The following is a 19,508-nucleotide window of genomic DNA, read 5'->3' on the forward strand; positions in this document are numbered from 1 at the left end:
CATTGGGGTAAAATCAAGGCCAGAGAGGATAAGCTGGGTGTGTTCTCTCACATAGAGATCTGTTCCAGACATAAAGCTGACCTCATATCTAGACGAGTATCATTTAAGTGCATATACGCAGTGCAGAAACACATAATGCCTCCAATTAGCACACACAATTATATTAATCCACTATTATTCTAATATAGATTCTATAATATATATTTCAATTTCAATTTAATTGTACTTATAGAGCGCCAAAACATTACACGTCTCATGGCGCTTTACAAAGTGTTAGACAATCAGAGAAAAGAAAAGAAGGCCCATGGGTAATGGGTTAATATCATCGTACATATACAAAATATAGGAAAAGAGTTTCCTTTCTGTCAGAAACAGCGTAGAATGCATTGCACTAGTCAAATGTTCTCACATTTTTACAGGCATTATCAAACACACCGTAGACTCAAAGATGTTTTCTATACCCAAAAGTGTCTTTATTTTTCTGTTTTTATACAAAACCTTGCCATTTTTTTCTGCTACTGAAAGCTTAAGAAAAATAATCTACATAATAGCTCCATATGTAGGGTTTAAAGCAGAACAGACAAGTGAAAAAGCTCATAGTTTAGAGCACCCATTTGCAAAGGCTCATACACACACTGTACTCAGAAGCATAACAATGGTCTGACGTATTACTATAGAATAAAAACAACATTTGCATTCATAACCCCTTGCAATAATAATAGTAATAAATCATAAGGTGGTTGTGTATGTAATGCAAAATAAAAAGAATAGGTGAAGCACCATGACGATTCATAATCTCCATTAAGACAGATCTAAAAATCAGTCGTGCTAAATACCTACATCTGGCCTCACCATACAAACACACAGAACTATCCAGGTAAGATGTTTAAGGAGGAGGTTAAGTAAATTTTATTAACCTTTTATAACCTGTCAGTGATTTATGTCTTCTGTGCCCAATGTTCAAGGGCAACCGTAGGTAAGGATAGTACACCGCAAGCCATACCTTAATTAATTTATGTCCAGATTATCCAGCGAGTATACTGAAAAAAGGAGGACATGGGGGGGGGGGGGGGTACATAGACAAACTCTACCACGCACAAGAAACCAAAAAAAATAATCAAGAGAAAAAAAATGTTTAAACGGTAAAACAAAAGCACTTCACTAGTGTGAAGACAGCACCAGGGCCTGAGCCTGAAATTGACCCGTTACTCATCTGGTGTGCCTATAAGCAAGAATGCAGCAGGTTCTAGTGCACACTGAGCTCTGGAACTTCCAGGGCCAGCTAACCACCTGATCCTCCATTTTGGAAATGGAAACTACGAACAGGACTTAATAACATAACCACACCACATGTGGCCAATCTTTCTTGTATACAGCAAAAAAACTTTTGATAGTAACGTCTCCAAAAACAAAACACATACACACACAAACAAACAAGAAAATTATAGGGGGAAAAACCCAGCCCAAACATGACATTTTATGAAAGCTTAGCTAACTATTGAAGAGAATTCAAAATCCTCTTTTAAGTTACATGGGAGATGAGTGCTGCTGACCTGTACATAGCTCAGCCAAAAGTTACCATATCAAAATAAGGTCCTGCGACCAACACCTGAATAAAGCATAAAAAAGTAATTGGTGTGTATCAATCCCTCCCCATACAAACAGGTCTTCAAAAACCCAGGGGAGATGGTCTGAGACATGTAAATACTGCTCAAGTGTTTATATAAAAGGACACCATAATGGATTTGACCACCCTTTTTAGCAGCCAGCTACAGTCTGCCTATTGAGAGCATTAATTAACAACTTAAACAGCGAAGGTGATTCAAATTACTTCGCAACGGCCTGCCCCATCCCTGAAGACCCCGCAGCTGTGAGTGGGAGGGCTTGTGTGTGTGTGTGTGTGCGCGAGAGCGAGCGCGTGTGTGATAGCGAGAGTGAGTGTGTTTGTGTGTGTGTGCGAGAGCGAGCGAAATGGGACGGGTGGTTCTAGAAAATCACCAGGGGGAGTTAAATACAAGTTTAAGAACTGAGAGTGTCACATTTTCCATTATCTGCAAAGTAAACTGACAAAAAAACAAAAAAACATTTGTTGTGAAAACACATAAAATAACGTAACCTTTAATAGAAATGCATGAACTAACTCATTTGTAACTATGACACGTAGTTTGTACCGGAGTGACAAAGTGGAATCAGGTGACAATAGGTGAAGACAGGTGACGGAGTGCAAAGTGACTCGATAGAAAAGACGTAGAAAAAACAGTGACTGGTGTTCTTCCTGATCGGCTTGTGGCTGACGTGGTTTTGGTCACAGTCCTGTGAGAGTAAAAATAAAAAAAATGCTGTGGACCCAGAGAGCTCATCAATGCTTGAGACCCTGAGGAGAGAAAAAACAGAACACCAATCAACTCACCCTTCACATCCTGATTCATTACCGCTAGATTTGTACACCAGGGGTTCACTCATATATATATATAAAAATTACAAACATGGAGCTGACCTATATACTCCAACTCAGGCCTAGTCCACACGTACCAAACCGATCTTTTTTTCCTCCGTCTTCCCTGGAACCGTATCAAGAATATTTGCGTCCAAACGGATCCATCTCAACACGACTCAACCGTTACTTCATATCCCAGGCCTATAGGTGGCACTGTTTCTTTACAGAAATTGACCAAAGCTTGCGAGCTGTAGGCTATACAAACAGACAGAATAGGCTACGACAAAAATGGCTAGTACAAGGAAACCAGAATTGTTTGTGTGGACTGATAGTGAACTGTCAACTGTAGTCAACTGTAAAACTAATAAACTTCAATTTTACGGGTTGTGAAGGGTGCAGTCCCGTCCTTTATTTGGCTAACGCAGGTACAAATAATCTCCTTTACTTTCTCTAGTTGTAGGATAGTCCGAGATTCACACATAGGCTACTAAACGCTAGGCCTACCCAAGTTCTAGGCTATTCCGTCGCCACATTTATAATATTGCTATAATACCTTCGTTAGTAACAGTCGATACTTTTGCCTGCATCAAATCGCGCATTCGCATTTAGTGCGCTACCATCGGCTTAACATGAGTTCTAGGCGTCTTTGTATGCTCATATCTGACTTCACTAGACTGTGAATGCATTTATTTATGTTGTAAGACATGTCAAATAAATGAATGACACCGGCACTACGCACAAATTAATTTAAACTTACACCGCACTTCCAATAACTTCTGACTAGTTCTCTCGCGTCACTGACAGTAGCTAGAATGCATCAAAAAAACACCGGGGAAAACACTGTTCAGTCCACCGTTCAGTCCAAGACATAAGCTATTGTCGCTGCGCCGCACCAGTTGTGATATTTATCCTACTGAGTGTAATCGTAGGTAATGTCATGTATGAAAACTATTGTTAGGCAATACTATAAACTTGTGTCAAGTCCAGGGCAGCTGAGGTGTGGCGACGACGTCAATAGCCTACGCAAGTATGCGGTTTCGCCGTCCAAACAAACTCACAAGGGCTACGGTTTCAGATTTTTCTACCCTGGGACCAGGTTTCAAAAAAGTGCGGTTTCGGGCAGTGCATTTACAGGATTCATTTGGACGATCGGCCAAGACGAAGCAAAACCGGTGCGTTTAACCCAAAAAGCGTCTCCGTGTGGACGAGGCCTCAGTGGTTTTCAAAGTGGGGGCCGGGGCCCCCTGGGGGTAGGTGAAGGCACTCCAGGGGGTATGTTAGATTTTAAAATATACATATATTTAAAAAGTCGAATCCATGCAAAAATACTTTAAAAACAATTATTTAATAAATATTTCAGGAAAATATAAGTTCATAAAATTAATTTTATATTTCAGTAGGCTATTCAATTTCATTATCCTAAAAACCCAGAGTCCCCCCCCCCCATACCAGGATGGTTCGACCCAACCTGTCACATGCCACCCGCCATCACCTGTCAATCACTGTCAAAACTGAAACGATGGAGTCGTGGTTGAAGCGTAGCGGTAATTCTTGTGAAAACATGGAGGGCCAAGTGGCAAAGAAGGCCAAACCAGAGCCGGCAAAATTCCGGCTGTATCTTGAAGAATGTTTTATTGCTCTGTGTTATTGCTAAGTTTTTCTCAACTAAAAATGCTTTGTGCTGGTTAGGGGGTACTTGGCTGAAAAAATATTTCACAGGGGGTACATCACTAAAAAAAGGTTGAGAACCACTGCTCTAGCTAACAATATAGATGTGTGTAGACAGGGAATACTGGACTCCACTGTGGAAAAGACTGTAGATCATATTTGTAGGGTATTTCGGGAACAGTGAGCTCATTTCCAAGTGTCCCTAAATCACATATGGCCTGGTGACCTCTCACCCCACACCTCCTACCGTCATCTACAGTATGTCAGTGTTTCCCAAACAGGTGTGCCGTGAGGGCTGCTCAGGTGTACCACAGGAAAAATGAATATGGAAGGTTTTGTCTTTTGTTCTTAATAATCATTAACAGTGTGCCCAACATTGTAAGCTATTGACTGACAATAAAAATACTTCTAAACCTGACTGTTCAATCCGCATACTGTTTTGCACTTCAATTTCCATCAATCTTTGCCACCATTTATATTGGTCAAAGGATGTTCCACTCATGAGTAAATGACAGCCAATTGCACCTCATACAAGGCCCAATAACTAGCTGCATAAAGTTGTCCATAACTAACTGGCATGCTGTATATTCTCAAAGCTTTGAAAGAAACACGACAAATAAATAACATGACAGCACACCTCAGACCGGATAAATAAATGTCCCATCATGTGTACCTTGGGAATACACCTTGGCATTATTTGCAATTGTACCAAAATATATAGAGTATAATAACTGTGATTGAATCTCAACAATGTCTCCATTCTGTTGACCTTCTCTAGTTGGTAATGTGATCTAACACGCATGCTCAAGGCTGCAAAGGATCGATCTGACCTTTGATTACACACAACATGTCCACCGCTTATTTTACAGACCTCTACCTGAGGCTGCAGATGGACCTTGTGAACTGCCAACTGCCCTTATTGGGGCATTTTTTCTTTAGGTACAGCATGCAAACAAAAATAAACGATGAGGGGTGAGCTAGCTTTTTTTCGAAGCGGACACATGGCATTAAGCTTCAAGACCACTACAGCACAGAATGTGCCATAACTAAATAGATGGTCATTGGTCACACAGACAACGTACAGCTCCCGAGGCATGTCCATGGTGGCAGCCGCAGAGATTGCGGTGAGGACCGTTGTTCACCAGTCCTACATCAAACATCAAGCTCAATGAGCTGGACTCATCCACATCCCTGCACCTCATCCACTAATTAAAGCCATTGACTGCTTTTAAAAATGCCGCTGTGAGTCTGCCTGACCCTCCCATATTGGCCAATGAATAGGTCAACTGGCCAACTCGCACACTATCACAGTGCATTCTGCAGGGCTGTTATGTCTATCAATTAGTGCTTAGCTGACAGCTCAACATAAACTATATAACTAAACCGAACTAAAGTCATCTGTAAATGGTAAATATACATAGATATATGCATCACATGACCACTTTCATCAGTGTCGCTAATGAGAGCATCAGAAAAAGCTTGGTTTGAATTAGCGATGCACCGATATTGAAATTCTGGGCCAATACCGATATTTAAAATTCACTTTGGCTGATACTGATATTTTTATTGACAATGTTTTTGATATAACTTTGCTGGCAAAAAAGTATTCAAATACATTTCAAATTTTTTCAACAAGAGAGAGACAAGAAAAAAAAAAAATCTTGCATATCCCTCTGCTACTCGCTATGGATAGTTTTCAGATCTGCTCTCTTATAGTATAATAGGTCGGTGACGCTTATCAGCGATTTAGTCGTGACCAGCATATTTGAAAATATCGCCTGTGCATCACTAGTTTGAGTTAACATACACTTCCACTTGAGTTTAGTTTAGTTTATTGTCACTCAACACATGTTAGACACATGAAAGAATAAAATGTGTTACTCTTAAATTTAACTAATTCTATGTCATAAAATAATTAAAATAAACCTAAAAATGTGGTTCAAGCCGTTCCATCAATGCAAGTTAGCAGCATCCTGCCTTCTTTTAACCAAGGATATATGTTGTAAAATTCAGGGATTTCAGTTTGATTTATTAAGTCTTCCCATGCTTGAACAAAATGAGTGAATAAATAAACAGCCTAACCTCAAAACAACTTTGGCCCACTTAAAGAATGCTTAGTTCTTAGGCTAAACAAAAAATCTAACTCTCAATCGATGCTTAGGTGTAGATGATAATGCATTAAAATCAACATACTGTCTGCCACATTTCATACCGTCTGCCACAAAGTCTCAGTTTTTTTTGTTTGTGAAATTACATTACCTAACATGCTATACACCATGCTACAATTTCTAATTTTATATTTAATCTGGACTTGACAACAGGCAATTGATTTGGCAGTCATGAACAACATGACATGAACCATTTGACCCCTTAGCATTTGTTCCATTAAAGAGCATAATTGGCTAATGATGCTACACACTACAACAGTACATTATACAGGGTTCCCACTAAGTCAAATGTAAAATTCACTGACTTTTCCCTGACAAAAATCCTGAATTTCCAAGACTTATTATAATGAATGGTACAATATACCAACCAATGAGTTCAGAGCAGCCGCATAGCGTTGAAGAATAATTTACTTTTCTAGAGAGGGAGATGAATAAATGGGCATTGAATAAACAAAGTTTGGGCTACTCAAGCAGGCAGTAAAGCTAAGAACCAGATATACACTAATTCTGCACGGAAATATTTGTATTAATGTATTTTGGCAAGTACATTTTAAACTCCTACAACAGAATTCCCTGACATTCCATGACTTTGCTAGGCTGGGTGAACACAGCCTGATCTGACAGCAATTTCTTTTTCGCCCTGCAGCTCAGGCTGGAAACCTGTGCATCTTTTTCTGCTGCTTCCGTTACAATTTTGCCGGGACCAATCACAAGCTGGCTTGTCCACCTGGCGCGCTATTGGAAGGTTTAAAACAATGACGATAGCGGGAGAGTCTGGTGTTTCACGTCGCTCTGCAAACGTCACAGACGTCCTTGATCAGATTGGTGAATGACTATCCAATTGTGTACAGAGTCATTTGAACTATGCCCGTTCAATCTTAAAAGATTGAGCTTGGTCTGGTGAAAGCCAGACTATGACTTTGCCCCAAAAATTCTAAAATTCCCTGACTTTCCATGTCTGGAACAGACTTTGCAAAATGTCATGATATTCCAGAAATTCCATGACCCGTGGGAACCCTGATTATAAGGCCAAGGCATGCTACTATGTGTGATGCTACGCACAACAACAATACATTATAAGGCCAAGGCAAGCTACTATGCGTCAGTCGGGCTCAGCTTCACATGCCACTGAAATTGGCCTAATGTTTCATTCGTCCCTCCTGGTCGAGATGAATGAAACAGGCATGGGGGACAAAATAAACATACAGTTTAAGCTATGTAAATGTCCCACAACTTTGATATTTTACAGCATTCCCTAAATGGTTGTTATTGGCATCAAAAAGTCATCAGCAATAGGCTATGCATCTCAGCATTCATATCAGACGAAAGGTAAAAAAGTTCAGCAAATATTGCTGCTGCTGGACATTAGTTAAATTTCGGACATGGTATGCTGTCAATTTGTGGGGCATCAGACATGAAAATATGTAAATAGCGTGACTTTCGTGCCAATCGCCAATAAAGATATGCTGTTGAAAACTTTTGTATGAACAACAAGACCTTTAAATACAGTATGGCTACAAGATTGAATGAAACATAAAACAATGACCGTTTTCATTTTAGAATCCTTACTAGTGCAGTGCCCGTTCAAACATGCCATTCCTGTAGAAAACCTGTAGCCCAATTACTGCTTTAAAAATAGGATGACAGGGAAAACATCATCCTAGCTAAGCATTCAATAATGAATATTGAATATTAAGGCATGGCTGCATGTGACATTTTTACAGTTTAAAATGATATAAGCCTAAAAGCTGTTTTGAGTTAAGGCTATATATTTATTATTAAGCTTATTGAATAACTTCCTGATAGAGAAGACAAACCATTTTGTGGAATGATGCATCATGGTATGAAATTTGCAACAATGTGACTCAACAATCTCTGGTAGCCTATAGTGACATCACGCTCTGTCAGCCACTCACTCGAAATGACATAAGCCTAAAGCTTTGATGTAGGCCCCTAAGGGCGGGTTGCACCAACGTGGTTTAACTTTTAAACTGGATTAAATCATGGGTTAATGACTAATTATGTTGCACCAACCTTAAACCTAGTTTAAATTGAGTTTAAATTAAACTCTGGCTATTAGCCTATTGAATAATGTAATAATATAGAAGACAAAACATTTTGTAGAAAGATGCATCATTATATGAGATTTGCAACTATGTGACTCAAAAAAAGTCTTTGGATTCTGAAACGTCCTTAAATTTGGGACCATTAACCAATCGCTCGTTTCAATTTGGGACTTTGAATAAACTAACGACAATTCCGACTGCAAAGTCAAGTCCAAAGTAGCACATCATTTTTATGTCATTTTGAATGGCCACTGCAAAATCCGCAGAATCCTTTTGTGTAAGCATACATGGAGTATAAGCATACATGGAGTATTTATTGTTGATGTCAGACATTATAATCATCCAAACATCTTGCATTTTGACCCATGATTCAGTGCTGCCAAAACTACACTTACCCCCTCTGTCTCTGGTCCTGTGCTGTGCAAGAGGGGTAGTGGCTATAGTAGAGCAGAGAAAGCCAATCTGTGCTTCTTTTACCGATATATTTAACAATATATTTTGCATTACTTATCCAAACAACGTTAAACTTGCCACTGCACATACACGTGCCCGTAGCAAAACACCTGCCAAGTTTAGCAAGACACCTGCCATCGGACAAACGGTTCGAGAGATATGCAAATAACAGACAGACAGAGACAGACAGGCGTTCCTGTAATTTATAGATAGATTAATGCCAAAATGTTACAAGAATGAGTCCCTCAGTGTGCTTGTTTTTCCAGTGTGTGCGATGTATGTTGGGTATTTCTCTTACCCCTTAGATTCAAGTAAGTTCATCTCAGTTTTAAGGGGTATCTAGCCCTTCCCCTTAGCCCTACCCCTTGATCCAAAAGAGAATTGGGATACCCCTTCCTCTTATGTGAAAGCGCAACACTAAGAGGGAGGGGTAAAGGGAAGGGGTAAGACGGAGAAATGTGATTGGGCCTTTAATAAAGCTTAAACAAGTTAACCTGCTACAGAGCAGTCTAGTTCAGTGGCATAAATGATTATGAAATCGTTACTGAGGATTCCTTTAAGTCACATGAATGGAATGGAACTCTCACATAAATTTGCAAGCCAGGTTTGGCCTTTAGCCAGACTTTCTAATAAGGAGACACAGCACTCAAAAACTCCTCCATAGAAATGCATGGGGTTAGTTTGTAACGCCAATATGGCAGTTGTCTACACATATCCTATATACCCTTCCACAGTGAATACATTGTGCCAATCATGTGGTGTGTTGTGAATACATCGTGCCAATCATGTGTTGTGATCTCACCGCTGGAGCAAGGTTGGTGTCATGAAGTCTTGTACACGTGCATTTCTGCCAAAATAGATGCCCGATAAGTGCCCAATATGCGTTACAATATGCCCACTGAGTGGACTTGCTCTTTGCTTTAGCTTGCTTGATGGAATACCCCCCTGGTCCACTCTGACAATGTCATCGCTCACCTGGGCTATACCTTTTCTGCATCCTCCGCATTGTCATCGTCGTCATCATCATCGTCGTCATTTTCATCCTTCAGCGCGGCCACATCGATGGCGGCCTCCTCGATCTGCGCCAGCATATCAGCCATCAGGGCCTCCTCCAGCCTCTTCCTCACGCTGTACACCAGCTCCTCCTGCTTCCTGTCACCACAACAACAACAACAACAACAACAACAACAATCTCATCTCTACACCAGCACCTCCTACTTCCCATCACTTCACATGAACATAATCGTCATCATCAATAATAACACCATCACAGGGATGGGCATTCGATTAAATTTTCTTAGTCAATCGTCGGGAGAATTAACGATCAACTATCGATTAATCATTAATATTTCTAGGCCTATATTAAAATTCATTATTTATTTAACTTTTTTAAATTTAAAAATGCAATGAAAATACAAAAATACAGCGTGTTTTTCCTCGATGAGATCTTTATCACAAGAAGAATAACTTGTGGCAGTTAAACTGGACGTTCGGTTAGGCTAAACTTGAAGATATTAAGCGCTGTGCTGCGGTGCTCTAAAGCAGCGGAATGCGAGCCGGCGTTCAGAGAACAGAGACCCTTCTTTGTTCCAAAATAATAAATTATAAAAAATAATCATGTTAAACAATAACTTAACCAAAAACATAATAATGCTTAGATCTGACAGGTTTTGTCAAAATGTAACTCAGAACCATCCAAGGGAGTCGAGAAAGAGGGTGAGAGATTAGCCTAACATTAATTAGGCTATTTAACAAAGCCTCACAAAAAAATAACTGTCGTAAATCCTCAAATTATGGCCGGGGTCTTTTACTTACTTAGGCTGCGCAAAACACAGGGCTTTATTTGGGGCAGACGTAGGCTATATTCAGCAGGCCTTTATTTCTATGTGCGTTTTATTGTGAGACATGCGTTTTGTTTGGAGTGCATACCGCTATCAAAAGCAGAAGATTTTCCGTTTGGTTTGGGATTTAATTTACTTTTGGGCAGTTTGATTATATTCCTCAATGTTAGGACTGATGAGCACTGAAATCTGGGAGGTATTTGATGGCTAACTATTACATTTCATGTAGTTGAAAGAGTCGAGATTTTCACCCGCTGTTTATTGCGAGACAAGGCAGCCGCTTTCATTCATTCAAAACGTGTGCTGTGCTGTAATGGAAACCTTATTGCGTAGCCAAGTAGCCTAAATTGAGTTTGAATTGCATGATTTACTTTATTAAATTCGTAGGCTGGAATGCCTCCAGTCGCGGCAACAATTGTGTTTAAATGTAGTAGTAGCCTAGGCCTACTGCTTCAGCCGGCAAGCTCAGAAGGGGACGGCAAGCGACTGAGCTTGAGAGCGACGTGTTGGAGACCCTGACCATGGTGTAGGACAACGACTTTTCATTGACCACAAGGTATTAAACCAACCAACAACATCAAATATTAAGAGCTCTTATTTCATTGAGTTAAATCCAAACAATGTCTTCTTTTGCTCGTGCACTGATAGTCGTAGGCAATTATTACATCGCAGTGTTTGCAGTGAACTAACGTTATCGTTTTTTAAATGATAAAATAGTCTCACGCCACACTTCACCGTGAACTCTTCATAAATCAAAACGGAAACTCGTAGGTAACGGAGTAGCCTATAGTGTCAAATATTGTCCCCGGGTGGTATAATGTTTAATTGCTGCCACACAGTGATTCATTTAATTGCTTCAAGACACACTATGTAACGCAACCTGCATTAGTTTAATCGACAACAAATTAACGTGATCGACGAAATTCTTAATGATCAACTATCGATCGTCGATTAATTATGCCCATTCCTACACCACCATCATCTTCAACGATTATCATCCTCATTATCATCCTCATCATAAAGCAGCAACATCAAGATCATCAAAATAAACATTTCAAACCAAAGCAATGAAATCCATTGGGTGCGGAAGCTGTATCACAGCACCTTGCACAACAGCAAGGTCTCAGCAGCAGGAGAAGTGGGGCGCCTGACGAGGCATGAATGTGTGGGCGAATGGGTGCATGGGTAAATTAATGGGTGAATGAGTGAGTGAATGGGCAAATGTGAGGCACTACTCTGTAAAACTTTAGTGATCGGAATAAAAAGCACTATATAAATGCAGTCCATTTGCAGTTATAATTAGGAAGTTGATGTGAGGCATAAAGTCCCAAGTACTTTCACATGTTGCGGTTTCTACCTTATGTATAGTTATGTATGAGAGTAGAAACCTTGAGCCTGTATCTCTCTGCGGTGTGTTTACCTGATGTCCTCGTCCGTAACCACGAAGGCCTTGCAGAGCGGCTGGGAGGTGTTGAGCCAGACCCCTGGGTTTTTCTCCACCGCAGCAGACAGCTGGCCCGTGATGGGCACCGAGCTGGTATGCAGTGCGCTCGCAATGGCCGACAGCAGGGTCTTATCCACGTAACCTGGCCCCACTCCTGCAACACACACACAGTACATAACAGGAGAGTCAGCACGTCTAACTTATCTACAATGAGCTTTGGATAGCTGCATCTGGCAAATCCAAGAATAGACTTCTGAAGTTTGCCTATAAAATGGATCCAAAAGCTGCCTTCTTTGCCTATATAAGGAGATTCGGGTACCATTGTGACGGTCTAGCTACGACCGCACATGATTGTCGGCACTCGTCTGCTATGCATCAGCTTATATTTGCACACAACACACACTCGTACATGGGCCATTGCTATGTGGCTATCACTTTTAAGATGTGTTAGAAACGACAACACGGAGCTATTAGTAATGGTGGCACATTTATTGTTTGTTGGAATTAGACACAAGTTTGAATGTTTGTCAACCGATAGCTACCGATTCGCGTTCATGGCGTCGTCCTCTCGTTCCGGCTTCTGAAGGTCCGGTGGCAAAGGAGGGCCGACTGGATCCCATGGACTGTTTATTGTTTCCGGGCGGTATTGGACCGTTCCATTATGCCAATTGGTTGTCGGGGGATTTCGAGACGGTCCTGATCAAGCCGATCGATGTTCAGTCTTTCCATATGTAACCGAGTCTGTTATTTAATAATGTGGTTTGCTAATTCTGCTAGTGACATTATGATATATCTATGCTTGTGGCCCAGGGTCTGTCTTGTCTATTGTGTGTTAATTTGATTGTTTAGTGTTTACCTGTGTATGTTAAATGGTGCTGGCCGCCAGGTATATGTTCCCCTCTGTCTAGTCTGATGTTAGTCTTGTCTTGTCTGGCCTATGTGATGTGTAGGGTACTGTGAGTACTATGACTGTTACAATGTTGCTGTATTTTGATTAGAAGCTAAAGCAGATATTTCATACTGGTTCAATATCGCAATTTTGGAAGATTATTAAAATTTTTCTATGCATTTTTCTATGGACTCTTCTGCTTGGTTGTTCGAGCCAAGCCGAATAATAAATTACTGTCCATCTTCACTACTGCCTCTGCTTCTTTGGCCACACCCACATTCATTAATGGTAACTTCCGCTCGGTTCCATTACAACCATCTTTTTCCGGATAACGAGATCAGGATCTCCTTACATGAGCAACGATGGCAGCTTGGGGTCCTTTTTGTAAGCTAACTTCAGAGGTCTATGTAAATATTCTGTGATTGTGTGAGTGTGATTCACTGACATTAACATTAGCTGTGCTAGAGAGACTTGCATGCATGTTACAAGGACACTGGGCCACGTCATGTAAGGAACATGGTACTGAAAAAAAAAGAAAACGGAAACATAGCCTACTACATTGCAGAGCAACTTTATTGGTTTATGGTAAATAAATGTTAAACTACTGTGCACAGCCCCATGCATTTCTGACGTGACGATGCTAGCACGTTAGCAGCGGTTAACTTACTATGCTAACGTTAGTTATCTACAACTCTCCACCAAGTGACAATCATACACAATGCTTGCAATGCTGAGAACAATTAACATCTTTGTTTATCTTACTTACATTGAGTTGACTGGATGGCTTAATCCACAGACGTGGTGGAGCACTGTTTCATTATGGTTTGCTAAGGAGTAACCCTTTGCTTAAAATAGTGGAGAGCTGGGAGGAGAGAATTTAATCTAATTTAACATAATTACAGAAAACTTAATCAAGATTTAAAGGCGTTATTCTGTGTATCGGTATTGCCTTAATCTCACACGTCGTTTGGCCGTCCTTTTCAACTCACATCACTAAAAAAATCCCATTAAACTGGACAAAAATCACAGCTCCCAATGCATTTCTATGGAGCCATAAAGAGTATGCTTGCCTGCGCGGAGCTACTGGACTGTCATTGGCTCATCTGCGTTCGATGGGCAGGGTTTTGCAATTGGTCAAATAAGGAAGGGAAAAGTCTGAAGTTTTCACAAGTTTTCAAACCAGTCACAGTTTTCAATCACTCACTATATATTTTCATATTTTAAAACCACATAACTTTCAGTGTCCCGCCGGCGGGACGGTTACCCCCTTCCCCCAACATTCTAAATCAATTGTATGCACCATATTGCTATGTAGCATAGTAATGTTATACACCATTTCAAAGCTTTGACTCTTGGGAATCCAAAAATGACAACTTTTTTCATGTACAATCTTGATAGTGCTTTACATTCTTAGATTAATCTTATTATGTCTCAATTAAATTTGATCCAAAATGCCCCCCTCCCCCCCTTCCGCTTTTGGTGCTACCCTGACTTCTGGCTGCAGTGTAGCTGCAGCACAATAAGTAGATGCAACATATTGGGTACTGAAATATTCACAATAATCCATAGAAATTGAATCTTCATGTTGTGTTATCCAATATTAGTTGTACAGATGTATAGTCTATCTTATACACACTCATTGAACCAACAAAGTAAATGCAAAAATAGAGACATTTTTGTAATCATTCCATATTTAGTGTAGTCATTCCATATCAGAACCCCTGAAGTATAATCCAAATACAAGCATGAAACCAAGTATTACCTTTCATTTGAGACCAGGATTATGCTTCTACACAAAGGGGTTCATGTGCAGTAAGCATTTGATTGTCAGTATGCATTTTGGATAACAAAAAGTCCTATGGGGAGTATCCATAGGCATTTTACAAAACGCATGGGCATACCTTGGCAAATAATAGTCTAAAGCACTCATATTTTCATTCTATACTGATCTACTTTTTCACACAACTTCACAAGACCTGGTGCTAGGGCTCAGTTGTGTTTCTAAGGGATATCAAGAGACCTAGAGAGCTGAAATGTGGTCAATTCAGAGATGCTTGTAATCCGGCAGAAAGAAAAAACTATATTCTAGCCTCTGTTACTCTGAGTACATCACATTTATTTTGACTGTTTCCTACGAAAACTAGAGGTTCTCAGCTTTCTATAGAGGTCCAACATTTGATGGTAGGCCCCAGAAGAGGTGGGAACAATGCCCTTGTAAATAGGCACAGTGCAATTTCAGGCAAAAACTTGAAATTCTTTTTGAGAGTTATGCTGTTTTAAAGCAACACCAAAGAGTTTTTTGTACCTTAAAATAATGTTTCCAAAATTGTTTCAGTGGTTTGTCAACTCGTAACAGGGTGAACGGCACTTCTGTATTCGTTTTGCGGCCCTCTATCGGCTATAACCGCACTAAAAGTTGTAAGTTTGCCAGATCGGGTAGCGGATATGTAGTTAGATGGAATGAGACATAAGAAACTACACATTTGACTTGCATCTGATGTCGCAATACATCGTACATTCATAAAATCATGCAACATATTCTACCTTGTCTGTGGACATTGTTATTTGCAAAGCCGGTGCTGGATAAACAAATAGTGCGTGCGACAGAGGAAAAGTTCTTTGGTGTTGCTTTTAGCAAAAACAGTGACTTTGGCTTTGCACACATGCGCACGCACGCACCGACTCACCATGCAGGCCTTTGGGCAGCTCCATGCTCTTCATAAGTCCCTCTGCGATGTCATACACATTCAGGCCGCTGAGCTTCTTCTCCCAGAACAGCTTCGCAACACAAGCAGAGAGAGAGAGGAACAGGTGATGCTTGGTGCGACATGATGCCCACTGCAAGCTCAAAGACATGCCACAGACAGACAGGCAGACATCCCGTTCTTCATCACTCCCCTCTCTCCTCTTCTTCTGTTTCTTTTCTACCAAGCCAACCCATGACAGATATAAGAATATATTTTGGAAGGTAAGTCACTATCATATTTGGATAAACTAACTCTACCATCATTGGCTTATGTAAAGACATGTATACTTATGGGACATTTACTGGGATGCAGAGAGAGCACAGTTATATCCACCAATAGGTCTATGTTGTAATAGGTCTACAGTGTTATAATTGCCCACTTGGTTATTGACAGGAGAAATTAAGCCAATGCCATATCTGTTGTAGAATGCCCATGTGGAAAACAATGTTTATATGTATGCACACAGAGTTAGACCAGCCAAATTATAGGCACACTGGTGCGACCAATAAAAACGAGGCAGATTTTAGGTCACATTAATTCTTTCACACAAACATACGGGCATTTGGGGGCGTTTTTGAACCAGGTACGCCATGTAGTTGGAGGTGCAAATGACTGTGCATCGCCATTGAGATCACATAGTAAGGAGCTGGCTCAAGGGTTATAAAAGTATTCTGTCATGTTTAGTTGTATAATGCAAGCACATAGCCATCCATGTGTGTTCATATCTGGTTCCTTAGCTATCATTTCGGTACCTATAACTAGCTGTTTGACGTCATTAGAACACTAAACATATCATAGGTGCCGTTAATCTCTTCTATGATATATTGCTATTGTCTATCCAAAGCAAGGTGCCTGTTTCGAAGTTAACAAAAATCTGATATTGTTTGCACCTCCAAGTGGTCTGTGACATAAGTTTGTGTGAAAGAAAGGTGTCTCTGAACATCCATCCTGGCTGATGCCACAAGGAGTACTACTGTAACACAGTGGAACTGTCAAAAAAAATAATCTGTAGGTTTGAGGGATACCTGTCTTGGCTGCTCAACAGCTTTTTGGGTATCAGTCTTCACTTTGTTGCTGGGGTGATTGGTCACTTTGGTAACAGGCTGTTTGAAGATAGAGGCGGTTTGCCTGACTGGTAGTGAGGTATTCAGGTCAGGCTTGCCCTTCAGTGAAAGAAAACAAAAGATGACAGATTGATATATTGTGTAAAATGTTTAAATTATATCTGATCTGCAAATGAGGCTCATTATGCCAAAGATCACAGAAATGTTGGTAATTTCATAAAGCACAACATTGTTATATATTTGTATGTTGTTATATTCTTATGGTAGTTTCTAGCCCTGTAAAGCGCACACAGCTGAACCATACCTTGTTCTGATTCTGGTCATAGCGGAGACGCTGTCGGTTCTTGTTGAGCTTGCTGAAAATCATCTTCCCCGTGCGGAAGTCAAAGGAACTCAGGTCCATGGAGTTTCCCAGGTAACGAGCCAGCTGTGGTTTGCTGCGAAACTTCTTTCCAGTGGGACTAGTGATCAGGGGACCACAAAAGGAGAGTGCATCACCAAACTGTATAAAACATGTGGATGTAGCTGTAGGCCTGTAGCTACCCGACTGTCCAGAGTGGACCGTAACTTTGTCATGTTTTTACGCATAACGAATGCAAATGTCACATATGTGGTTAAAGTCCAAGATGACCAAGTAGTTACACAATTACTTTAATCCATTAATCGTTGCTCTTGTTTCATTCAACTGGTATATTTCAATCGAGAGACGTCAGTTACTTCAAACTTAACGTTACAGCAATATTGTATACTATAGCAGAGCTTAACAACATGCAATGTGTGCGCTGCTTGGGTTCATAATCAAAATCGTGATGTGTTATAACGTTACATTACATCCGGACAGTAAAGCTAACCAGCAAGTTTGCTGTTATGGTTCGTTCGCTAGCAGCTAGTCATCAAAGCTAACACACAAAAGAAGTGAAACGTGATCACAAGAAGTTGGGGAGCCACGCGCAACTTACTGGCTGAGAGGTTGCACAACAAATAACTTAAATGTGGTTCAATATTGCAGGTGGTAAAGAGAAAACTATTTATTTTATTTTCACATGTGCAGTCTGATTAGCAGCGGCAGCCAGTCTACAACTAGCTACCCAACAAGCTAACTAGTATCCTAATCTTTGTTATTATCTCGGAGATACAGCACGTTGGCTAGCTTGCTAATTCGCTAACTTCCATCTGGTTGGTTTAACGTTAGTTGCACATAATGCATTGTGAGAACAATTACTAAAAGGGGGTTCGGGATTGTAGTAGTAACCCATTATTACCAGACTTAACTACTTTTTAAAACATTGTTCAGTAGTTATCTTAACCCACCACATAGTGGCTAGTAATGGCTAAAGGATTAGCTAACCAGGCTAAAAAAAAATAATGCCCCCCTCTCTCCCTAGTTCAGCGGCCATCAAGCAGCCTACCTAAAATAATAGACATCGCTTTTCCCCGCGGACAACCCCGACTTTCTGGTCACTTCTTCCCTTTTCCAACCATTTGGGAGAGCCGAACACTCCCACCTTTTCCGCTCCATGTTTTCTTCGTGGGTTTAGGCGCGCCGAGGTTACAAGTGTGCGGAGAAATGCGATGTCCCACTTTAGTTTACCACACACGCACTAGTGTCACCTTTTAGGACACTCCACTCCAGTCTATCCCTCCAGCGTCCACTGAGTGTCGCTATTCACCTTATTCCGCGCGCAAACATGGGGGCGCTAGCTTTGCCCACATTGTCTCCGAACTTCCGATTGAGCAGTAGCCTACATCCATTGCGATACATTGAGATAGCAGAGCTCTATCGAGATGACTGGCATCATATATTATGGGTCATCCTAAAGTTAGGAAAGTTTATTTAGGATTTTGTTGACTTAAGACATTTCTGTTATACAGCTTTCCTATCTGAAGTTAGGAAAAAACTGACTTTGGAGCGGCTGTTCTGTAAGTTAGCCTCTCTATCCTCTTCTGCCGTGTTATCCCAATCAAGCTAACTAGACGTAGCTAGCCGACCGGAAGTTTAAAGACAACGTGGAATTTAAAAAAATGGGCGGGGCTTTTACTGTCTATGGGCTCAATCATAGATATATACACTAGATGTCGCCAGAGAATGTCTAATAAGGGGAGAACTGCCACTCTCGGAAAACTTCCGGTTTCTGAACTGGTTGCAGTTCCTTCTGTGGTTCCGCATGAGGGCGCTCGTCCACGAGTGCAGAATGCATGGAGGTCTATGGAGCTGTACCCCTCAAAATCCACTTTTCTCGGGATATAATTTTTTTTCAAGTAATTTGAATATTGTATTCGAAAGGGGAGGCAAAGAAAATACACTTGGTGGAGTATTATATTTTTTAAAGTCACTTAATTGTTCTAAAAAGCCTTTCAAACGTGTCAATGACGTCACTCATTAGCACAATGCTAGCGTGTTATGGGCAACAACGACCCAAACTGTAAGAAATCAAAAGGACATAAGTACTCGTTCATTCAACTTTTGACCTATAACCCATGTTGAAGTTATACAAACTACAATCAAATCTGAGATTTGTCAACGACAATCAGGTGAAAGAGACAAATTTAGCCGTCTAGCTCCATTGACTCCCATTCATTCTGCACTCATGGCGATCGCCCCCAGTGGAAATATGGTGGAACTGCAACCAAAATTCGGTACAATGGGACTTAATACGGAGTGGCAAGGCTCTCCGTAGACGGGCTCTGATGTCGCCTTGACTACTGCTGTTCATTGGAACGAATGCGTCAA

The 19,508-nt window shown here is 40.7% G+C and overlaps 1 protein-coding gene across 4 annotated transcripts; it reads right to left on the reverse strand.

The window, feature by feature from the left end:
- Window positions 1–449: 449 nt before the first annotated feature.
- LOC143134422 (methyl-CpG-binding domain protein 3-like) lies at window positions 450–18,728 on the reverse strand. 4 transcript variants are annotated; one of them, XM_076294822.1, is made up of 7 exons: window positions 18,187–18,728; window positions 17,082–17,238; window positions 16,739–16,876; window positions 15,654–15,744; window positions 12,054–12,231; window positions 9,779–9,944; window positions 450–2,374 (listed from the first exon to the last, which is right to left on the reverse strand). In XM_076294822.1, exons 1-7 carry the CDS (start codon window positions 18,294–18,296, stop codon window positions 2,360–2,362), a joined length of 855 nt encoding a protein of 284 aa, XP_076150937.1. In that variant the 5' UTR covers window positions 18,297–18,728; the 3' UTR covers window positions 450–2,359. The 4 variants fall into 4 exon arrangements, with proteins under 4 accessions (XP_076150937.1, XP_076150939.1, XP_076150938.1 ...); XM_076294824.1 differs by having other exon boundaries at window positions 18,283–18,727; XM_076294823.1 differs by having other exon boundaries at window positions 9,768–9,944; window positions 18,187–18,727.
- Window positions 18,729–19,508: the final 780 nt, after the last annotated feature.

This window comes from Alosa pseudoharengus, unplaced genomic scaffold, assembly GCF_046254945.1.
Source record: "Alosa pseudoharengus isolate Yale_2024_CS ecotype anadromous, Long Island Sound unplaced genomic scaffold, YU_APseudo_1.1 YU_APseudo_1.1_scf_2, whole genome shotgun sequence".
Classification (NCBI taxonomy): Eukaryota; Metazoa; Chordata; class Actinopteri; order Clupeiformes; family Clupeidae; genus Alosa; species Alosa pseudoharengus.

What these genes read in the sequence shown, in the direction of transcription:
- LOC143134422 (XM_076294822.1), bottom strand. Translation starts at nt 18,296, where the DNA reads ATGGAGCGGAAAAGGTGGGAGTGTTCGGCTCTCCCAAATGGTTGGAAA. An exon ending in ATGACCAGAATCAGAACAAG is followed by an intron (nt 16,877 to 17,081) that starts GTATGGTTCAGC and finishes CTTTCACTGAAG; the next exon opens with GGCAAGCCTGACCTGAATAC. An exon ending in GCTGCCCAAAGGCCTGCATG is followed by an intron (nt 12,232 to 15,653) that starts GTGAGTCGGTGC and finishes TGTGTGTTGCAG; the next exon opens with GAGTGGGGCCAGGTTACGTG.